The sequence below is a fragment of the Temnothorax longispinosus genome, chromosome 2 (assembly GCF_030848805.1).
Source record: "Temnothorax longispinosus isolate EJ_2023e chromosome 2, Tlon_JGU_v1, whole genome shotgun sequence".
Lineage (NCBI taxonomy): Eukaryota > Metazoa > Arthropoda > Insecta > Hymenoptera > Formicidae > Temnothorax > Temnothorax longispinosus.
In genome coordinates this window covers 16792302-16811024 of record NC_092359.1, presented here as the reverse complement: position 1 = coordinate 16811024, position 18723 = coordinate 16792302, and the positions used below count along the sequence as shown (strand labels likewise).

The following is an 18723-nucleotide window of genomic DNA, read 5'->3' as shown; positions in this document are numbered from 1 at the left end:
CGGGGTGTTGTATACCCCACACGACTTTGAACGTTGGTTACGGCGAAATGGAGGCTCCAATAGGCTTGAAAAAAATCAAGTACATACATTAGACACTGGAAAATGATACCCATTAGCCTAAACTATGAAATTTTTTGTTTTGAGGTTTTAAAAAAATAAGAAATAAAAAAAAAGAAAAAAAAACAATCACAAATTGTGATTTACAATAAACTGCCTATACACACTAGATATTTCTAATATATTCCAATATAACAAACGCAACACATCTTTCATCGTCCAGTATTTAAATAAAAAAGATTCTTAATGAATAATACATCTAATTATTACTAATGAATAATAAGATAACAAATGTTAACGCAACTATATAAAAAAGAAAGAGGTTCTTAATCTAATTTTGATAGAATCATATATAATTCTTTCATGTATACACAGTTTTGTTCTGGTAAAGAAATACAAGCATGTTTACATTTTCAGGAGACAAACAATTCCGTTTTGGGGTAACAATATTTCCAGCTGTAGAAAAAGTACGCTCCGCACTCGCCGATGTCGCAGGAATACTTAAATATTTTCTAGCTATAATGGCCAATACTGGAAATTTATCGGCTCGTGTTTTCCACCACTCTAAATAATCTAAATCAAATCGCAGTTGTGGCTCCGTAAGATAAGCTTGAAGTTGAGATTCCACATCATTAACACAATGCATTGGCTGATAAATAAAAACTCTAAAGCAGTTTTGTGTACAGTTTTTCCTAGGCCATCTTTTGCATTAGGTATTGTGTTTATTGATACTGTATCCAAGAGACTGCGGACATGTTCTTTTACTTTTTGCCTTGTCTCAGCTAATTCGTCTTCTAAATTTTTGGATCGAGGATCCAAGAATGAGGCAGTAAGGCGTGCGCTTACGTTGGAGAAATTGTTCCATTCTGCGAGCTTAAAGCGGTTCTGCAATTCTGCGGAGACAAATTTTTTAAACGTAGCTGCTAGATCCGAATCTTCAGAAACTAATTGCATATGATGATGAATCATTTTCCAAAGTAATGGACGCACTATAGAAGCAGGAGAGTAGTTGTCTCCACAAAAAACAGTTGTGGCCATTTGTAATGGTCTCAACAGATTTACTAATTCTTCCATCTTCGTCCATTGTTCCTCCGTTATTTCAAGTTTTTTAGCTATAGAAAAAGTAGTCACATTCCGATCAACTAAAACATTTGATATGGGCAAACGGTTTGCAATAAGTTTTTCTAGCATCTCAAATGTGGAATTTCATCTTGTTTTTACACTCTGAATTAATTTTGATGGTTTTATATTTAGTTGTGCTTGCTTTGATTGCAAAGTTGTGGTAGCTACGGTTGAATGGCGAAAATGTCCCACTACTTTTCCAGCCTTCTGACAAATCTCTTGTATTTCTGGATATGCTAGAGCTTCATTTACGACAAGCTGTAAAGTATGAGCTGCACAAGTAAGACCGTCTTGCTCTTGAATTTCAATCATATCACGCACTGCATTCACAACATTAGCCGCATTGTCAGTCACTACCGCTGATACTTTTTCAGAAATTTCCCATTTTGTAAAAATTTTGCTCATAGTCTCGGAAAGGTTCGTTGCTGTGTGTCGCTCTATCATCAGCTGGGGGTCGAAAGGGTATACGATTTAGATTTCCACTTATCATTTATTAAATGTACTGTCATAGTAAGGTATGAGTGTTGTGCTAATGATGTCCAGCAGTCAGAAGTGCACGCCACAGTAGATACAACCCTCAATTCTTTACGAATTTTGTCCTTAACTTCAGTATACAAATTATTTAATCTTTTTTTTTAAGTACTTTCTTTGCAAATTTTATAATTTGGCTCAATAACAGACATAAAATTAATAAAACCAGAACATGAGACGAATGATAGAGGAAGTTGAGTCGTAGCAATCATCTTTGTTAAACTTTGATCGATGATTTCTGACCTTTCGGCACTACGTGAACGTCCATTCTTGTAAATGCTCGTAGAATGTCGATGACGCTCCCTACGATTTTGTGTTGAAAATTCTTCATTTGACAACATGGATGAACATGGAGTGGCTGAAGATGATGATGGTGTTGAGGAATTAAGTACTAACAGATTCTCTTCTAATTGTCTGTCTTTATCTGAATTATCCATGTTTTCCTCATTCACATCCTTATTGTGTGATAGTCTAAAAATGAGGAAACATTATAGCGGGGTTTAACGCCGTGACACATATGAACAAGTGCGCTTTTCAATATAAGAAAATATGGTAATGTTTTACATTAAATATACGAGCAAGTGACTCATAAGCGGCAAGACCAACCATACACAGAAGGAACAGTTGTTAAAATATATAAAAAATTTATGCAAAATACAAATCTGAAAATAGTTTTATTGGATCAATAAAATTATTTCCTAGTTTATTTTACTATAGTTTGTCAAAACATATCAAAGCATTTTGATACTTTAACAAACTAATAATATATAAATCAGCAAATAATTTTGATGATTTAACAAAATTATTTTCAATATCTGGCACAAATTTTTGATTTTTTAGCAAAACTGTTCTTTTCGTGTATATTTAAACAATAAAGCTAACATTTATATTATTTATTATTTTACATTAACTTACTTTCTTTTCTTGATTTGAGGATGTAAGCCATGGATTTTCCGCAAATGATTACCAATTGCGCCAGTTGAGCCACCGACACAACTCAATTCGTTATCTACATCATCACTACATATATTGCAGTACGCTTTATCGTTTTTTCTTTTGGCATATTCCCATACCCAACTCTTTCCCTGTTTTCCCATTATGCGTTCAATGTTGACGTCAAAGTATAACGTGTTTTTGTTTAAACGTATAGCAAGTCCTAGACTGACTGAGAAATGATTAGTGATTACGCGACAAAAGTACTAGGTAGGCGTAAACAAAACAAAACTTGTTTTGTTCGTTTCATACCTACTTTGTGCCATGTAATCATCTAAAAACAACATAATTGTATCCAGATTATCCAGTTTAAAAATGTAACGCGCTATCATTACCGTTACTCGTTAACAATTTGAAAAAGCAACTTGTTACCGTTATCGTTACTATAAGAAAGTAACAATTCGTTACTTTTTTATAACACTAAAATAATATGCGTGATTGATTTAAAAAAAATTATTATTTTTATAGATACTTGTATATACATAGATATACGTACAATTTAAACATACAGTAAACAAAAATGTACAATAATAAAAATTTAAACATTTTATAATAGTAACATTTTGTAATACTAAAATAAAATTAGTAATTAATTTTAAAATGTAATTATTACTTTTGTTCTATATATTATATAAAACGTACAGCAAACAGAAACATATATACAATAATAAAACTTTAAACATACAATATACATTAAAATTAATTTGTTATGTAAAAATAAATAAAGCTTGCATTTATAATTACACATAAAATTAATTTCTTCATGTTGCTTGCACTATTTGCACTCAATTTCATTCTTGCTTTTATACCAGCATCCGAATGCGTATTCGTTTGTTCCAAGTCCAAGAAGTGCAAGCAGCGCGAACAAATCTAAATACTTCTGATTTATTGAATAGAAATGACTAAAGTAATGATGAAAGTAACGAATTCGTTTCCGTTACTGTAAAAATGTGACGACGTCACCGGAAAGAAAGTAACGGTAACGATATTACAAATAATACATTACTTCCCAACTCTGACTATATTTGTAATAAATATTTCATTAATAAAGTACATTCAAAAATAAAACACTTAACCCTAGAAAGGTAATGTGGGGTAATACGTTGCTCCATAGGCCAGTCAGTAAAGACACTAAAATTCGAAAATTTAACTTTAATTACAAAAGTTTTCAAATTTTGATGGAATATTGGGTGAGTTAAAATAACAATAAATCTCATTTTGCAACCATTCCCGAGGTCCGGAACATGTTAAATATATTGCAAAAAAATGTTAATTTATTATAACTTTGCGAAAAAAATTGCAAAAGTCCTGCAAATCGATAGAATAACTTTTACAATTGCCCCGAACAGTTGTGCCAATTTACAACCTTCTATGTTACACGCAATATATATTTTTTTAATTAATGATGGAACAATTGTTTATTTGGTCGTAATTTTGTCAAAAAAATTGCAAAAGTTTTGCAAATTGGTTGCAAATGTTGAGATTATTTTTCGTCACAAGCTGTTAAGTTTGCAACCTCGGACAAGGTCCGCAACAGTGAAAAATTAGCAACAATTATTATTTTGCACTTTTTACAAGCGTGAAAAAATTGCAAAAGTTTTGCAAATTTTACGGAGTGCTTCAAATGTCTTCCCTTATCCAAACATAAATTTGCAACCCTCTAATAGTTACGTAAATTATTACAACTTATTTGACTAAATACGTTATTTTATAAAAAATTTCAATGTTGCGCGCCTCGAAATAGGTTGCAAATCTAATACATTGCGGAAAATATTACAATTCCTTTAAGTTTGCAGGACTTTTGCAATTTTTTTCGCAAAGTTATAATAAATTAACGTTTTTTGCAATGTTTAGCATGTTCCTGACCTCGGGGATGGTTGCAAAATGAGATTTATAGTTATTTCAACTCACCCAATATTACATCAAAATTTGAAAATTTTTGTAATTAAAGAGAATTGATTGTCTTTAATGACTGGCCTACCACGCGAAATTCAAATTGCGCCCCTGCCTTAGGAAGGTTAGTTTTCATACCGAGACCCTAACCAGTTTAGTCATCCGGCAGTCGACCTCCGTCATTCAGCGAGTGCGTTAAATCCGTGCAGCAGCTGAAAACCGAAAAAGAAAATCGTTTGGGGTAACGTATTACCCCCTTTGGCTGTTTACGTTCGACATTTACCACAGTAAAGTATATTTCAGATTTTTTGTGAAAATCGGTAACGAAAAATTATACATTTTATAGCACTCCCTGGAAAATTCTACCCCTGTTTCATATATAATTGTTTAGATTCGGTCAATTATTTCACTTTTGCTGTTCTTGCATAGCAACTGATTAAAACTTTGTAAAGTTTTTGTGGAGTTAATTTTACTGTTTCCATATACTTTAGTAGGTAAGCTAGGCCAGTTCTAACTAGGGAGCAATGAGGGGGGGTGAGGGGCGGTGGGGGAACCGCGGGGGGGGAACCGCGGGGGGAGAACCGTGGGCGCCGCGGGAGAGGAGGAGGGGGGAACCGCATGTTTCGGGCGCCGCGGGGAAGGGGGGAGAGGGGAACCGCATGTTTCGGGCGCCGCGGGAGAGGGGGAGGAGGGAACCGCGTGTTTCGGGCGCCGCGGGGAAGGGGGAGTGGGGAACCGCGTGTTTCGGACGCCGCGAGGAGGGGGAGGGGGGAGGGAAAAACCGCGTTTTCCGGCGTCGGGGGGCGACCGCGTTTTCCGGCGCCGCGGGGTGAGGGGGTCCGCGTTTTCCGGCGCCGCGGGGCGACCGCGTTTCCGCCACGCCGCGGAGCGAGGGGGGGGATCCGCGTTTTCGCCGCGCCGCGGAGCGTTCGCGTTTTCGGGCGCCGCGGGGCGAGGGGACCCGCGTTCGCGTTTCGCCGCGCCGCGAAGTCCGCGTGACGTCACACGGCACGCTCGCGTTATCTCCCCCTCGTAGATGTTTCTCCCCCGTCCCCCATTCGTCTTCTCGTTCGCGCGGTGTCTCGCGCCCCCGTCCCCCCCGTTTGCGCGAGTCTTCTCGTTCGCGCGGTCTCTTTCTCTCGCGCGCGGTCCCTCTCGCTCCCGACCCCCGTTCGCGTTCTCGCTCGTGGCCCCGTTCGCGGTCTCTTTCCCTCGCGCGTTCTCGCTCGCGATCACGTATCTTTTCTTCGCCAGCGATATTTAATCGTTCAGATTTTCGCGATATTTAATTTTTTAATATTACATTTAAGTAAACGATAAACGAAGACAGCTTTATGACAGGAAAAGGGATGAACGGTAAATGAAAAGGAAAAACTTTTTAACCATATTATATGCATTTATTTATCATGTAGCGCATTATACACAATAGTATCCAAAGCGTAGGCTAATAGTTCGCAATCAATAATCGAATTTTTATCATAAACGTCACGCAAGATTGTAACTGCGTTACATTTATCAGTGATACAATTTTGACGTTAAAATTGTTACAAACTGTTTGAATTTTTCACTTACGCCGTGAACATTTTGACATAGTTGAAAATACACATTCTCGACGCAATGTTCTAGTTCGAACAGGAAGAGTACAGTTGACGGTTTCATGTACAAGCTGGTGCCGCACGACGTCAATTTTACAATATCTGCGTCACGTATTTTAACAAGCTCCAGATCTCGAAACGTTAGCGATGATGGTGCCGATGACTGCACGAGTCGCTGTATATCTGCACGTTTTTCGATGAATGTCACCCACGTTGCATGTAGCAGAATTATCCGATTGCCTCGGTTATCGCCAATAAGTATATCCGCAGAGGACATAGGTCCCGCGTTGATTCCAACATCCAAAAATTTATACGCTGTTGATGTCAAGGCAAATCTTCTTCCCAAAATACGTGGCGTGTAGCGGGGTTTATAAAAATTAAAAAATACAATTATATGTTTATAAAAGTTTTTTTTGCACAAGTATATATGAAAATTAGCGGTACTTACTCATTGTGCTGTTTCTCGCACGTTTCGTCCTGAATCGGAACGTAGTAGTTCGCACCATGAGTGTTCATCGTATCTGGAGGCTGTTTGCGACGTACTCGAACCGTATCGAACTCTTGACTATGCTCTAGAATCCTCATAGACCATTTATACATACCCAAAACTGCAAATCTTGCAAAAATAGCGCCAATGTACGGCTGCTGCATGGTGACCACCACCACAATCCACATATACGTTAAATGTGATATCTTTGTCAAGAATATTCGTGATGAGATCACCTCATCGGGCATCAAATATGATTTTTTTCAAGAGCATACGTGTCTCGCGATGATTTCATCGAACACGTGCAAAACTGCAAATTTTGCAATTTCGCATAAGTCAATGGAGCGTTATTGTTTTCAAGAACATGTCGCGACATGTCTCGCGATGATTTCATCGAACACATGCAAAACTGCAAATAGCGCCGATGTACGGCCGCTGCATTGATACAGATCAAATCACCAAAAGTCAATGGCGCGTTTTCGTGAACGTACGTGTCTCGCAATGATTTCATCGAACACGTGCAAAACTGCAAATTTTGCAAATAGCGCCGATGTACGGCTGCTGAGATGAAATTAGATATGATAAGCAAACGATGCATCATTAGTAGAATATAAAATGACGAATCTAGGGGATACGCTCAATAGTCGAGAACTGGAAGTCGTGAGTGCAACAAATGGCGTTAGCAAGAGGATCGTGCAATAACATGGAGCAAGAGTTGTTGGAGCAATCCACCCTGTTAAATTCGAGGGAAGACTTTGCCGCGTGGGAGCAACGATGCGACGAGTTTATCGAATCGTTGGAAGAACAAAGCCGAATTAAACGGCCACGATTATCAATCGATCAGTCATCGATCGGTCTCAAACAGTCATTGGTCGCTTGTATCGCAAGACTCGAAGGTTTGAAAGACTTGGTACGTCAACGTTTCGTACATGTGGGTGCGGGATACAGTGCGAGTGAGACAGGACTCAGATGGCGCGAGATAGATCCGGCTTTTGAAAGCCGTATATTGACTGGTGCGGTGATAAATTCCAAACACATCGACCCTCGTCAATTTCTCAAAAATGCGAGAGAAATTGTACTCGATCGTGTGCGGAACGTCATGCAACGACATGACAATGTAAAAATTAACACAGTGTTTAATGGTGAATTTGTTGCGGGTGACAAACGCGCGAATAAAAGTATCGCAACGAGAAACTATGAAGTCTTTCGTGAGTCCGATCTGCACGAGTGGTACAAGCAACACGTCATCGAGCCTACCTTAGCAAAGCTGGAGGAATTCCAGGAACGTGATAGCGGATGGGCGTTGTCGCGTATACTCAATTTAATGGTAAACGTGAACAAATACAATCCGTTGCACGCGGGGTGTTTTGTGGAAATACCGCAAGAAATTAAAAAAAGAAGGCGGTGATAAACGTGCGATCAATGGACAATGCATGTTTCGCATGGTCAGTGACGGCTGCTCTACATCCAGCCCAAAGAAATGCAGATCTGGAATCGTCGTATCCACATTACACGTCGGTGCTAGATTTTACGGACATTGAGTTTCCAATGACGTTGGATCAAATTAAAAAATTTGAAAATCATAACAACATCTCCATCAACGTGTACAGCATCGAGAAAAAAAACAAGAAACTTGCTATCTTGCCAATACGGGTTACTGACCGAAAGATGGACAGACACGTAAATCTGCTGTACGTGCATAACGACAACGTGGGACATTTTGCGTGGATCAAGAACCTATCCCGCCTCGTGAGCTCGCAAATCAGTAAAAAAGAGCACAGGAAATACTTTTGCGATCGGTAAGTACCTATAGTTTTTTTAATAATATATAGAATATTTTGTGTATAAAAATTATAATATTTGCGTTTATTTTTTTTTTTTGCAGATGTTTGCACTACTTCAGCTCCAACGAGAAATTGGCTGCCCACACCGTCGACTGTCAGGAGATGAATGACTGCGCGATCAAGTTACCGAGCGATAACGACAAGTGGTTGGCCTTTAAAAATCACAACAGGAAGGAACGAGTTCCGTTTGTCGTATACGCCGACCTGGAGTGTACCCTGGAGAAGATGGAAGCGGATCCGGAAACGTCCAGGTACACATATCAACATCATCGCGTGTTTAGCATAGGGTACTACGTGCGTTGCTCGTACGACGAGTCGTTATCTATGTATCGGTTTCGTCGCGATAAGGATTGCGTCGCGTGGTTCGCCGAGGAGCTAAGACGTTTAGCTCACGACGTAAAAACTATATTGTCTACTAATATACCCATGGCAGATTTCACGCGAGACGAGTGGGAAAAGTTTAACAGCGCAACGCACTGTCACGTGTGCGAAGAACCGTTCGAGCCAGACGACGTGCGAGTACGCGACCATTGTCACCTGACCGGTCGATACAGAGGTCCCGCGCATTCGAATTGTAACTTAAATTATAAAGATTCGCATTGCATTCCCATAGTGTTTCATAATTTATCGGGATACGATGCACATTTTATTATAACTGAAATAGCAACAGCATACGAAGGACATGTAGATTTACTCCCGATCACAAAAGAAAAATATATTTCGTTTACAAAAAACGTTCAAAGCACTGAAGATAAAGATAAGAAAACGTGCGTCAAATTGAGATTTATCGATTCGTACAAGTTTCTCACCGCTAGTCTCGACAAATTGGCATCTTATCTCAGCAAAGATAAACTGCGAATATTGCAACGCGAATTTTGTGAATTATCCGCAGAAAATTTTAATTTGCTGACACGAAAAGGCGTATTTCCATATGAATACATTGACTGCGTCGAAAAATTGGAGGACTTGTGTTTACCACCGCGCGACTCGTTTTACAGTTCATTGACAGGTGACACCGTATCCGAGAGCGATTACGCGCACGCCGTCGACGTCTGGCAGCGGTTCTCCATTCGAACGCTCGGTGATTACAGCGATTTATATCTCAAGACCGATGTCTTGCTGTTGGCCGATATCTTTGAAAATTTTCGCAATAGTTGCGTCGCGAGTTATGGACTCGATCCGGCGTATTATTATACTCTACCGGGTTTTACGTGGGATGCTATGTTGAAGCATACACACATCAATTTCGAATTGCTCACCGACATTGACATGGTCATGATTATCGAACGCGGTATACGCGGCGGTTTGAGTCAATGTTCAAACAGATACGCGCTGGCCAACAACAAGTACATGCAGTCGTACGATCCATCGAAACCGTCGTCGTACCTCATGTATTTTGATGTAAATAACTTATACGGCTGGGCAATGAGTCAACCATTGCGATACGCAGATTTTAAATGGATCGACGACGTAACCGATTTTAATGTTATGGATGTCGCGTTGGATTCCCCGATAGGCTACATTCTCGAAGTCGACTTGGAGTATCCGCAACATCTTCACGACGCGCACACTGACCTACCGTTCTGTCCGACGCGCGATAAACCACCCGGCAAGCGGCAGGACAAGCTCCTCGCAACATTATACGATAAGAAACGTTATGTAATACATTATCGCAACCTGCAGCAGTGTACTCGTCACGGTCTCCGTATATCAAAAATTCACCGTATACTGAAATTCGCGCAATCTCCATGGCTTCGCGATTATATAGACCTCAATACGAAATTTAGGACATTGGCCAACAATGATTTCGAGAAAAATTTATACAAATTGATGAACAATGCCGTGTTTGGCAAAACCATGGAGAATGTGCGCAATCACGTTGACGTGCGACTCGTGACTCATTGGGAAGGTAGATACGGCGCGGAGGCTATGATTGCGAAACCAAATTTTCATAGCCGAAGCGTCTTTTCGGAGAATTTAGTAGCAATAGAAATGCGAAAACTCGAGGTGAAGTTCGACAAACCAATCTATGTGGGTATGTGCATCCTCGATATATCCAAGACATGTTTGTACGAATTTCATCACGAGTACATGTTACCGTTGTATCGCGACAAGTGTAAAGTCACGTATACACCGATACTGACAGTCTCATTTATCACATCGAGTGCGACGATGTGTATGATATCATGAAGCGCCACATTCATAGATTTGACACTAGCGATTACGCGATTGATAATACGTACGGTATCCCACTCGCCAATAAAAAAGTTCCGGGCTTAATGAAAGACGAAAATAACGGTGCGATAATGACCGAATTCGTCGGGCTTAGAGCAAAGATGTACGCCTTGCGAGTGGACGGTAAGAAAGATACGAAAAAGGCTAAAGGTGTTAAGAGTAACGTCGTAGCCAGGTCGATAACGTTCGACGATTACACGCGATGTCTGCGCGACGAAATTGAAATGACGCGACAGCAAACCTGCATAAGATCCAAAAAACACGAGGTATACACCGTGTCCGAAACGAAAATAGCTCTAAGTCCGTACGATGATAAGCGATACATTATACCCGGTTCTACCGAAACGCTGCCATGGGGACATTATAAAATACCATTGTAAATATATTGTAAATACCATTGTAAATATATTGAAAATATATTGTAAATACCGCTGTAAATATATTGTAATTACATTTAGATATTTAGAAAAAATAAATGACTCATATGTATATATGTATGTTTTATACTGTAATAAATTTTTACAATACATTATTCTTGTGTATCCATGAATTGTATGAATTATCAAATCCTAACCACTTTACATAAACCTCATCCCCTCTTTTGCGTAAAACTTTTTCAACGAGATACACATCGGGATTAGCAACGCGATGTAACTCGTATTCGTAGAAGCCGCCGGCGACGGGTTTTCCACAGGAATCTTCCAACAGAAACGTCACAGGATTAGTTTTCTGCACTCCTACTACATCACACTATTGTCACATCGTTTGTTTACGTGCGCGATCAAAGTCGGTGGCGACCATGCAAAGAGCGTTATCGCGCACGTAATTTCTGATTAATCTTCTCCATTGATAGTACGGTTCCGCACCGCCTCTTCCGAGCGATATACCAAACTTGTTGATCGGCATTTCGATGTTGATTGAATGACTCGCTGTCGCGCCACTTAATTTATAATAAGTCCAGCCTCGCGAAGTTCCTCGATAATCGACAGGATTTCGTTATCGCGACCGGTGTGACCCGCTAGGCGAAATAAATGTTTTATTTCCTTTTCCTACATACTTTGTAGTATAATATAGATGTTTTAGCTGTTCAAGAGCTGTTTTTTTAGTTGTTTTTTGTTGTTTGATGGCTGTTTTTAGCTGTTTTTAGTTGTTTAAAAGAAGTTTGATAGCGATTCAATAGCGGTTCAATATCAGTTATACAGATCGCAGTTATACAGATAGCTGTTTTTAGCTGTTTTTAGCTGTTCAAGAGCTGTTTGATAGCTGTTTTTAGCTGTTTCATAGCGGTTCAATAGCTGTTTGATAGCTGTTTCATAGCTGTTTTTAGCTGTTTCATAGCGGTTCAATAGCTGTTTGATAGCTGTTTTTAGCTGTTTTTAGCTGTTTCATAGCGGTTCAATAGCTGTTTGATAGCTGTTTCATAGCTGTTTTTAGCTGTTTCATAGCGGTTCAATAGCTGTTTGATAGCTGTTTTAGCTGTTTTTAGCTGTTTAGCTGTTTTTAGCTGTTTTTAGCTGTTTCATAGCGGTTCAATAGCTGTTTGATAGCTGTTTCATAGCTGTTTTTAGTTTTTAGCTGTTTCATAGCGGTTCAATAGCTGTTTGATAGCTGTTTCATAGCTGTTTTTAGCTGTTTCCTAGCGGTTCAATAGCTGTTTGATAGCTGTTTGATAGCTGTTTTTAGCTGTTTTTAGCAGTTTCATAGCGGTTCAATAGCTGTTTTTAGCTGTTTTTAGCTGTTTCATAGCGGTTCAATAGCTGTTTGATAGCTGTTTTTAGCTGTTTCATAGCGGTTCAATAGCTGTTTTACAGATCAAATCACCGAAAGTCAATGGCGCGATATCGTTTTCGAGAACATACGTGTCTCGCGGTGACTTCATCGCACACGTGCAAAACTGCACATCGCAGATTTTTCGGCAGGCGCATCCGTACGGCTACTGAGATGAAATTAGATATGATAAACAAACGATGTGACAATAGTGTGATGTAGTAGGAGTGCAGAAAACTAATCCTGTGACGTTTCTGTTGGAAGATTCCTGTGGAAAACCCGTCGCCGGCGGCTTCTACGAATACGAGTTACATCGCGTTGCTAATCCCGATGTGTATCTCGTTGAAAAAGTTTTACGCAAAAGAGGGGATGAGGTTTATGTAAAGTGGTTAGGATTTGATAATTCATACAATTCATGGATACACAAGAATAATGTATTGTAAAAATTTATTACAGTATAAAAACATACATATATACATATGAGTCATTTATTTTTTCTAAATATCTAAATGTAATTACAATATATTTACAGCGGTATTTACAATATATTTTCAATATATTTACAATGGTATTTACAATATATTTACAATGGTATTTTATAATGTCCCCATGGCAGCGTTTCGGTAGAACCGGGTATAATGTATCGCTTATCATCGTACGGACTTAGAGCTATTTTCGTTTCGGACACGGTGTATACCTCGTGTTTTTTGGATCTTATGCAGGTTTGCTGTCGCGTCATTTCAATTTCGTCGCGCAGACATCGCGTGTAATCGTCGAACGTTATCGACCTGGCTACGACGTTACTCTTAACACCTTTAGCCTTTTTCGTATCTTTCTTACCGTCCACTCGCAAGGCGTACATCTTTGCTCTAAGCCCGACGAATTCGGTCATTATCGCACCGTTATTTTCGTCTTTCATTAAGCCCGGAACTTTTTTATTGGCGAGTGGGATACCGTACGTATTATCAATCGCGTAATCGCTAGTGTCAAATCTATGAATGTGGCGCTTCATGATATCATACACATCGTCGCACTCGATGTGATAAATGAGACTGTCAGTATCGGTGTACGTGACTTTACACTTGTCGCGATACAACGGTAACATGTACTCGTGATGAAATTCGTACAAACATGTCTTGGATATATCGAGGATGCACATACCCACATAGATTGGTTTGTCAAACTTCACCTCGAGTTTTCGCATTTCTATTGCTACTAAATTCTCCGAAAAGACGCTTCGGCTATGAAAATTTGGTTTCGCAATCATAGCCTCCGCGCCGTATCTACCTTCCCAATGAGTCACGAGTCGCACGTCAACGTGATTGCGCACATTCTCCATGGTTTTGCCAAACACGGCATTGTTCATCAATTTGTATAAATTTTTCTCGAAATCATTGTTGGCCAATGTCCTAAATTTCGTATTGAGGTCTATATAATCGCGAAGCCATGGAGATTGCGCGAATTTCAGTATACGGTGAATTTTTGATATACGGAGACCGTGACGAGTACACTGCTGCAGGTTGCGATAATGTATTACATAACGTTTCTTATCGTATAATGTTGCGAGGAGCTTGTCCTGCCGCTTGCGGGTGGTTTATCGCGCGTCGGACAGAACGGTAGGTCAGTGTGCGCGTCGTGAAGATGTTGCGGATACTCCAAGTCGACTTCGAGAATGTAGCCTATCGGGGAATCCAACGCGACATCCATAACATTAAAATCGGTTACGTCGTCGATCCATTTAAAATCTGCGTATGGCAATGGTTGACTCATTGCCCAGCCGTATAAGTTATTTACATCAAAATACATGAGGTACGACGACGGTTTCGATGGATCGTACGACTGCATGTACTTGTTGTTGGCCAGCGCGTATCTGTTTGAACATTGACTCAAACCGCCGCGTATACCGCGTTCGATAATCATGACCATGTCAATGTCGGTGAGCAATTCGAAATTGATGTGTGTATGCTTCAACATAGCATCCCACGTAAAACCCGGTAGAGTATAATAATACGCCGGATCGAGTCCATAACTCGCGACGCAACTATTGCGAAAATTTTCAAAGATATCGGCCAACAGCAAGACATCGGTCTTGAGATATAAATCGCTGTAATCACCGAGCGTTCGAATGGAGAACCGCTGCCAGACGTCGACGGCGTGCGCGTAATCGCTCTCGGATACGGTGTCACCTGTCAATGAACTGTAAAACGAGTCGCGCGGTGGTAAACACAAGTCCTCCAATTTTTCGACGCAGTCAATGTATTCATATGGAAATACGCCTTTTCGTGTCAGCAAATTAAAATTTTCTGCGGATAATTCACAAAATTCGCGTTGCAATATTCGCAGTTTATCTTTGCTGAGATAAGATGCCAATTTGTCGAGACTAGCGGTGAGAAACTTGTACGAATCGATAAATCTCAATTTGACGCACGTTTTCTTATCTTTATCTTCAGTGCTTTGAACGTTTTTTGTAAACGAAATATATTTTTCTTTTGTGATCGGGAGTAAATCTACATGTCCTTCGTATGCTGTTGCTATTTCAGTTATAATAAAATGTGCATCGTATCCCGATAAATTATGAAACACTATGGGAATGCAATGCGAATCTTTATAGTTTAAGTTACAATTCGAATGCGCGGGACCTCTGTATCGACCGGTCAGGTGACAATGGTCGCGTACTCGCACGTCGTCTGGCTCGAACGGTTCTTCGCACACGTGACAGTGCGTTGCGCTGTTAAACTTTTCCCACTCGTCTCGCGTGAAATCTGCCATGGGTATATTAGTAGACAATATAGTTTTTACGTCGTGAGCTAAACGTCTTAGCTCCTCGGCGAACCACGCGACGCAATCCTTATCGCGACGAAACCGATACATAGATAACGACTCGTCGTACGAGCAACGCACGTAGTACCCTATGCTAAACACGCGATGATGTTGATATGTGTACCTGGACGTTTCCGGATCTGCTTCCATCTTCTCCAGGGTACACTCCAGGTCGGCGTATACGACAAACGGAACTCGTTCCTTCCTGTTGTGATTTTTAAAGGCCAACCACTTGTCGTTATCGCTCGGTAACTTGATCGCGCAGTCATTCATCTCCTGACAGTCGACGGTGTGGGCAGCCAATTTCTCGTTGGAGCTGAAGTAGTGCAAACATCTGCAAAAAAAATAAACGCAAATATTATAATTTTTTATACACAAAATATTCTATATATTATTAAAAAAACTATAGGTACTTACCGATCGCAAAAGTATTTCCTGTGCTCTTTTTTACTGATTTGCGAGCTCACGAGGCGGGATAGGTTCTTGATCCACGCAAAATGTCCCACGTTGTCGTTATGCACGTACAGCAGATTTACGTGTCTGTCCATCTTTCGGTCAGTAACCCGTATTGGCAAGATAGCAAGTTTCTTGTTTTTTTTTTTCTCGATGCTGTACACGTTGATGGAGATGTTGTTATGATTTTCAAATTTTTTAATTTGATCCAACGTCATTGGAAACTCAATGTCCGTAAAATCTAGCACCGACGTGTAATGTGGATACGACGATTCCAGATCTGCATTTCTTTGGGCTGGATGTAGAGCAGCCGTCACTGACCATGCGAAACATGCATTGTCCATTGATCGCACGTTTATCACCGCCTTCTTCTTTTTAATTTCTTGCGGTATTTCCACAAAACACCCCGCGTGCAACGGATTGTATTTGTTCACGTTTACCATTAAATTGAGTATACGCGACAACGCCCATCCGCTATCACGTTCCTGGAATTCCTCCAGCTTTGCTAAGGTAGGCTCGATGACGTGTTGCTTGTACCACTCGTGCAGATCGGACTCACGAAAGACTTCATAGTTTCTCGTTGCGATACTTTTATTCGCGCGTTTGTCACCCGCAACAAATTCACCATTAAACACTGTGTTAATTTTTACATTGTCATGTCGTTGCATGACGTTCCGCACACGATCGAGTACAATTTCTCTCGCATTTTTGAGAAATTGACGAGGGTCGATGTGTTTGGAATTTATCACCGCACCAGTCAATATACGGCTTTCAAAAGCCGGATCTATCTCGCGCCATCTGAGTCCTGTCTCACTCGCACTGTATCCCGCACCCACATGTACGAAACGTTGACGTACCAAGTCTTTCAAACCTTCGAGTCTTGCGATACAAGCGACCAATGACTGTTTGAGACCGATCGATGACTGATCGATTGATAATCGTGGCCGTTTAATTCGGCTTTGTTCTTCCAACGATTCGATAAACTCGTCGCATCGTTGCTCCCACGCGGCAAAGTCTTCCCTCGAATTTAACAGGGTGGATTGCTCCAACAACTCTTGCTCCATGTTATTGCACGATCCTCTTGCTAACGCCATTTGTTGCACTCACGACTTCCAGTTCTCGACTATTGAGCGTATCCCCTAGATTCGTCATTTTATATTCTACTAATGATGCATCGTTTGCTTATCATATCTAATTTCATCTCAGCAGCCGTACATCGGCGCTATTTGCAAAATTTGCAGTTTTGCACGTGTTCGATGAAATCATTGCGAGACACGTACGTTCACGAAAACGCGCCATTGACTTTTGGTGATTTGATCTGTATCAATGCAGCGGCCGTACATCGGCGCTATTTGCAGTTTTGCATGTGTTCGATGAAATCATCGCGAGACATGTCGCGACATGTTCTTGAAAACAATAACGCTCCATTGACTTATGCGAAATTGCAAAATTTGCAGTTTTGCACGTGTTCGATGAAATCATCGCGAGACACGTATGCTCTTGAAAAAAATCATATTTGATGCCCGATGAGGTGATCTCATCACGAATATTCTTGACAAAGATATCACATTTAACGTATATGTGGATTGTGGTGGTGGTCACCATGCAGCAGCCGTACATTGGCGCTATTTTTGCAAGATTTGCAGTTTTGGGTATGTATAAATGGTCTATGAGGATTCTAGAGCATAGTCAAGAGTTCGATACGGTTCGAGTACGTCGCAAACAGCCTCCAGATACGATGAACACTCATGGTGCGAACTACTACGTTCCGATTCAGGACGAAACGTGCGAGAAACAGCACAATGAGTAAGTAACCGCTAATTTTCATATATACTTGTGCAAAAAAAAACTTTTATAAACATATAATTGTATTTTTTAATTTTTATAAACCCCGCTACACGCCACGTATTTTGGGAAGAAGATTTGCCTTGACATCAACAGCGTATAAATTTTTGGATGTTGGAATCAACGCGGGACCTATGTCCTCTGCGGATATACTTATTGGCGATAACCGAGGCAATCGGATAATTCTGCTACATGCAACGTGGGTGACATTCATCGAAAAACGTGCAGATATACAGCGACTCGTGCAGTCATCGGCACCATCATCGCTAACGTTTCGAGATCTGGAGCTTGTTAAAATACGTGACGCAGATATTGTAAAATTGACGTCGTGCGGCACCAGCTTGTACATGAAACCGTCAACTGTACTCTTCCTGTTCGAACTAGAACATTGCGTCGAGAATGTGTATTTTCAACTATGTCAAAATGTTCACGGCGTAAGTGAAAAATTCAAACAGTTTGTAACAATTTTAACGTCAAAATTGTATCACTGATAAATGTAACGCAGTTACAATCTTGCGTGACGTTTATGATAAAAATTCGATTATTGATTGCGAACTATTAGCCTACGCTTTGGATACTATTGTGTATAATGCGCTACATGATAAATAAATGCATATAATATGGTTAAAAAGTTTTTCCTTTTCATTTACCGTTCATCCCTTTTCCTGTCATAAAGCTGTCTTCGTTTATCGTTTACTTAAATGTAATATTAAAAAATTAAATATCGCGAAAATCTGAACGATTAAATATCGCTGGCGAAGAAAAGATACGTGATCGCGAGCGAGAACGCGCGAGGGAAAGAGACCGCGAACGGGGCCACGAGCGAGAACGCGAACGGGGGTCGGGAGCGAGAGGGACCGCGCGCGAGAGAAAGAGACCGCGCGAACGAGAAGACTCGCGCAAACGGGGGGTACGGGGGCGCGAGACACCGCGCGAACGAGAAGACGAATGGGGGACGGGGGAGAAACATCTACGAGGGGGAGATAACGCGAGCGTGCCGTGTGACGTCACGCGGACTTCGCGGCGCGGCGAAACGCGAACGCGGGTCCCCTCGCCCCGCGGCGCCCGAAAACGCGAACGC

The 18723-nt window shown here is 40.7% G+C and overlaps 1 protein-coding gene and 2 pseudogenes across 1 annotated transcript; 2 read left to right on the top strand and 1 right to left on the bottom strand.

Annotated features, from left to right (window-relative positions):
* The first annotated feature begins 6393 nt into the window (after positions 1 to 6393).
* Positions 6394 to 8776, top strand: LOC139808619 (uncharacterized; annotated as a pseudogene).
* Positions 8777 to 8810: 34 nt separating this feature from the next.
* On the top strand, positions 8811 to 11236 carry LOC139808618 (uncharacterized; annotated as a pseudogene).
* A 4459-nt stretch (positions 11237 to 15695) lies between these two features.
* On the bottom strand, positions 15696 to 17855 carry LOC139808816 (uncharacterized). Its single transcript, XM_071771245.1, has one exon. It carries the CDS (start codon positions 16889 to 16891, stop codon positions 15758 to 15760), a length of 1134 nt encoding a protein of 377 aa, XP_071627346.1. The 5' UTR covers positions 16892 to 17855; the 3' UTR covers positions 15696 to 15757.
* Between the last annotated feature and the right edge of the window lie 868 nt (positions 17856 to 18723).

Coding starts and splice junctions, on each gene's coding strand:
- LOC139808816 (XM_071771245.1), bottom strand. CDS start 16,891: ATGGCGTTAGCAAGAGGATCGTGCAATAACATGGAGCAAGAGTTGTTG.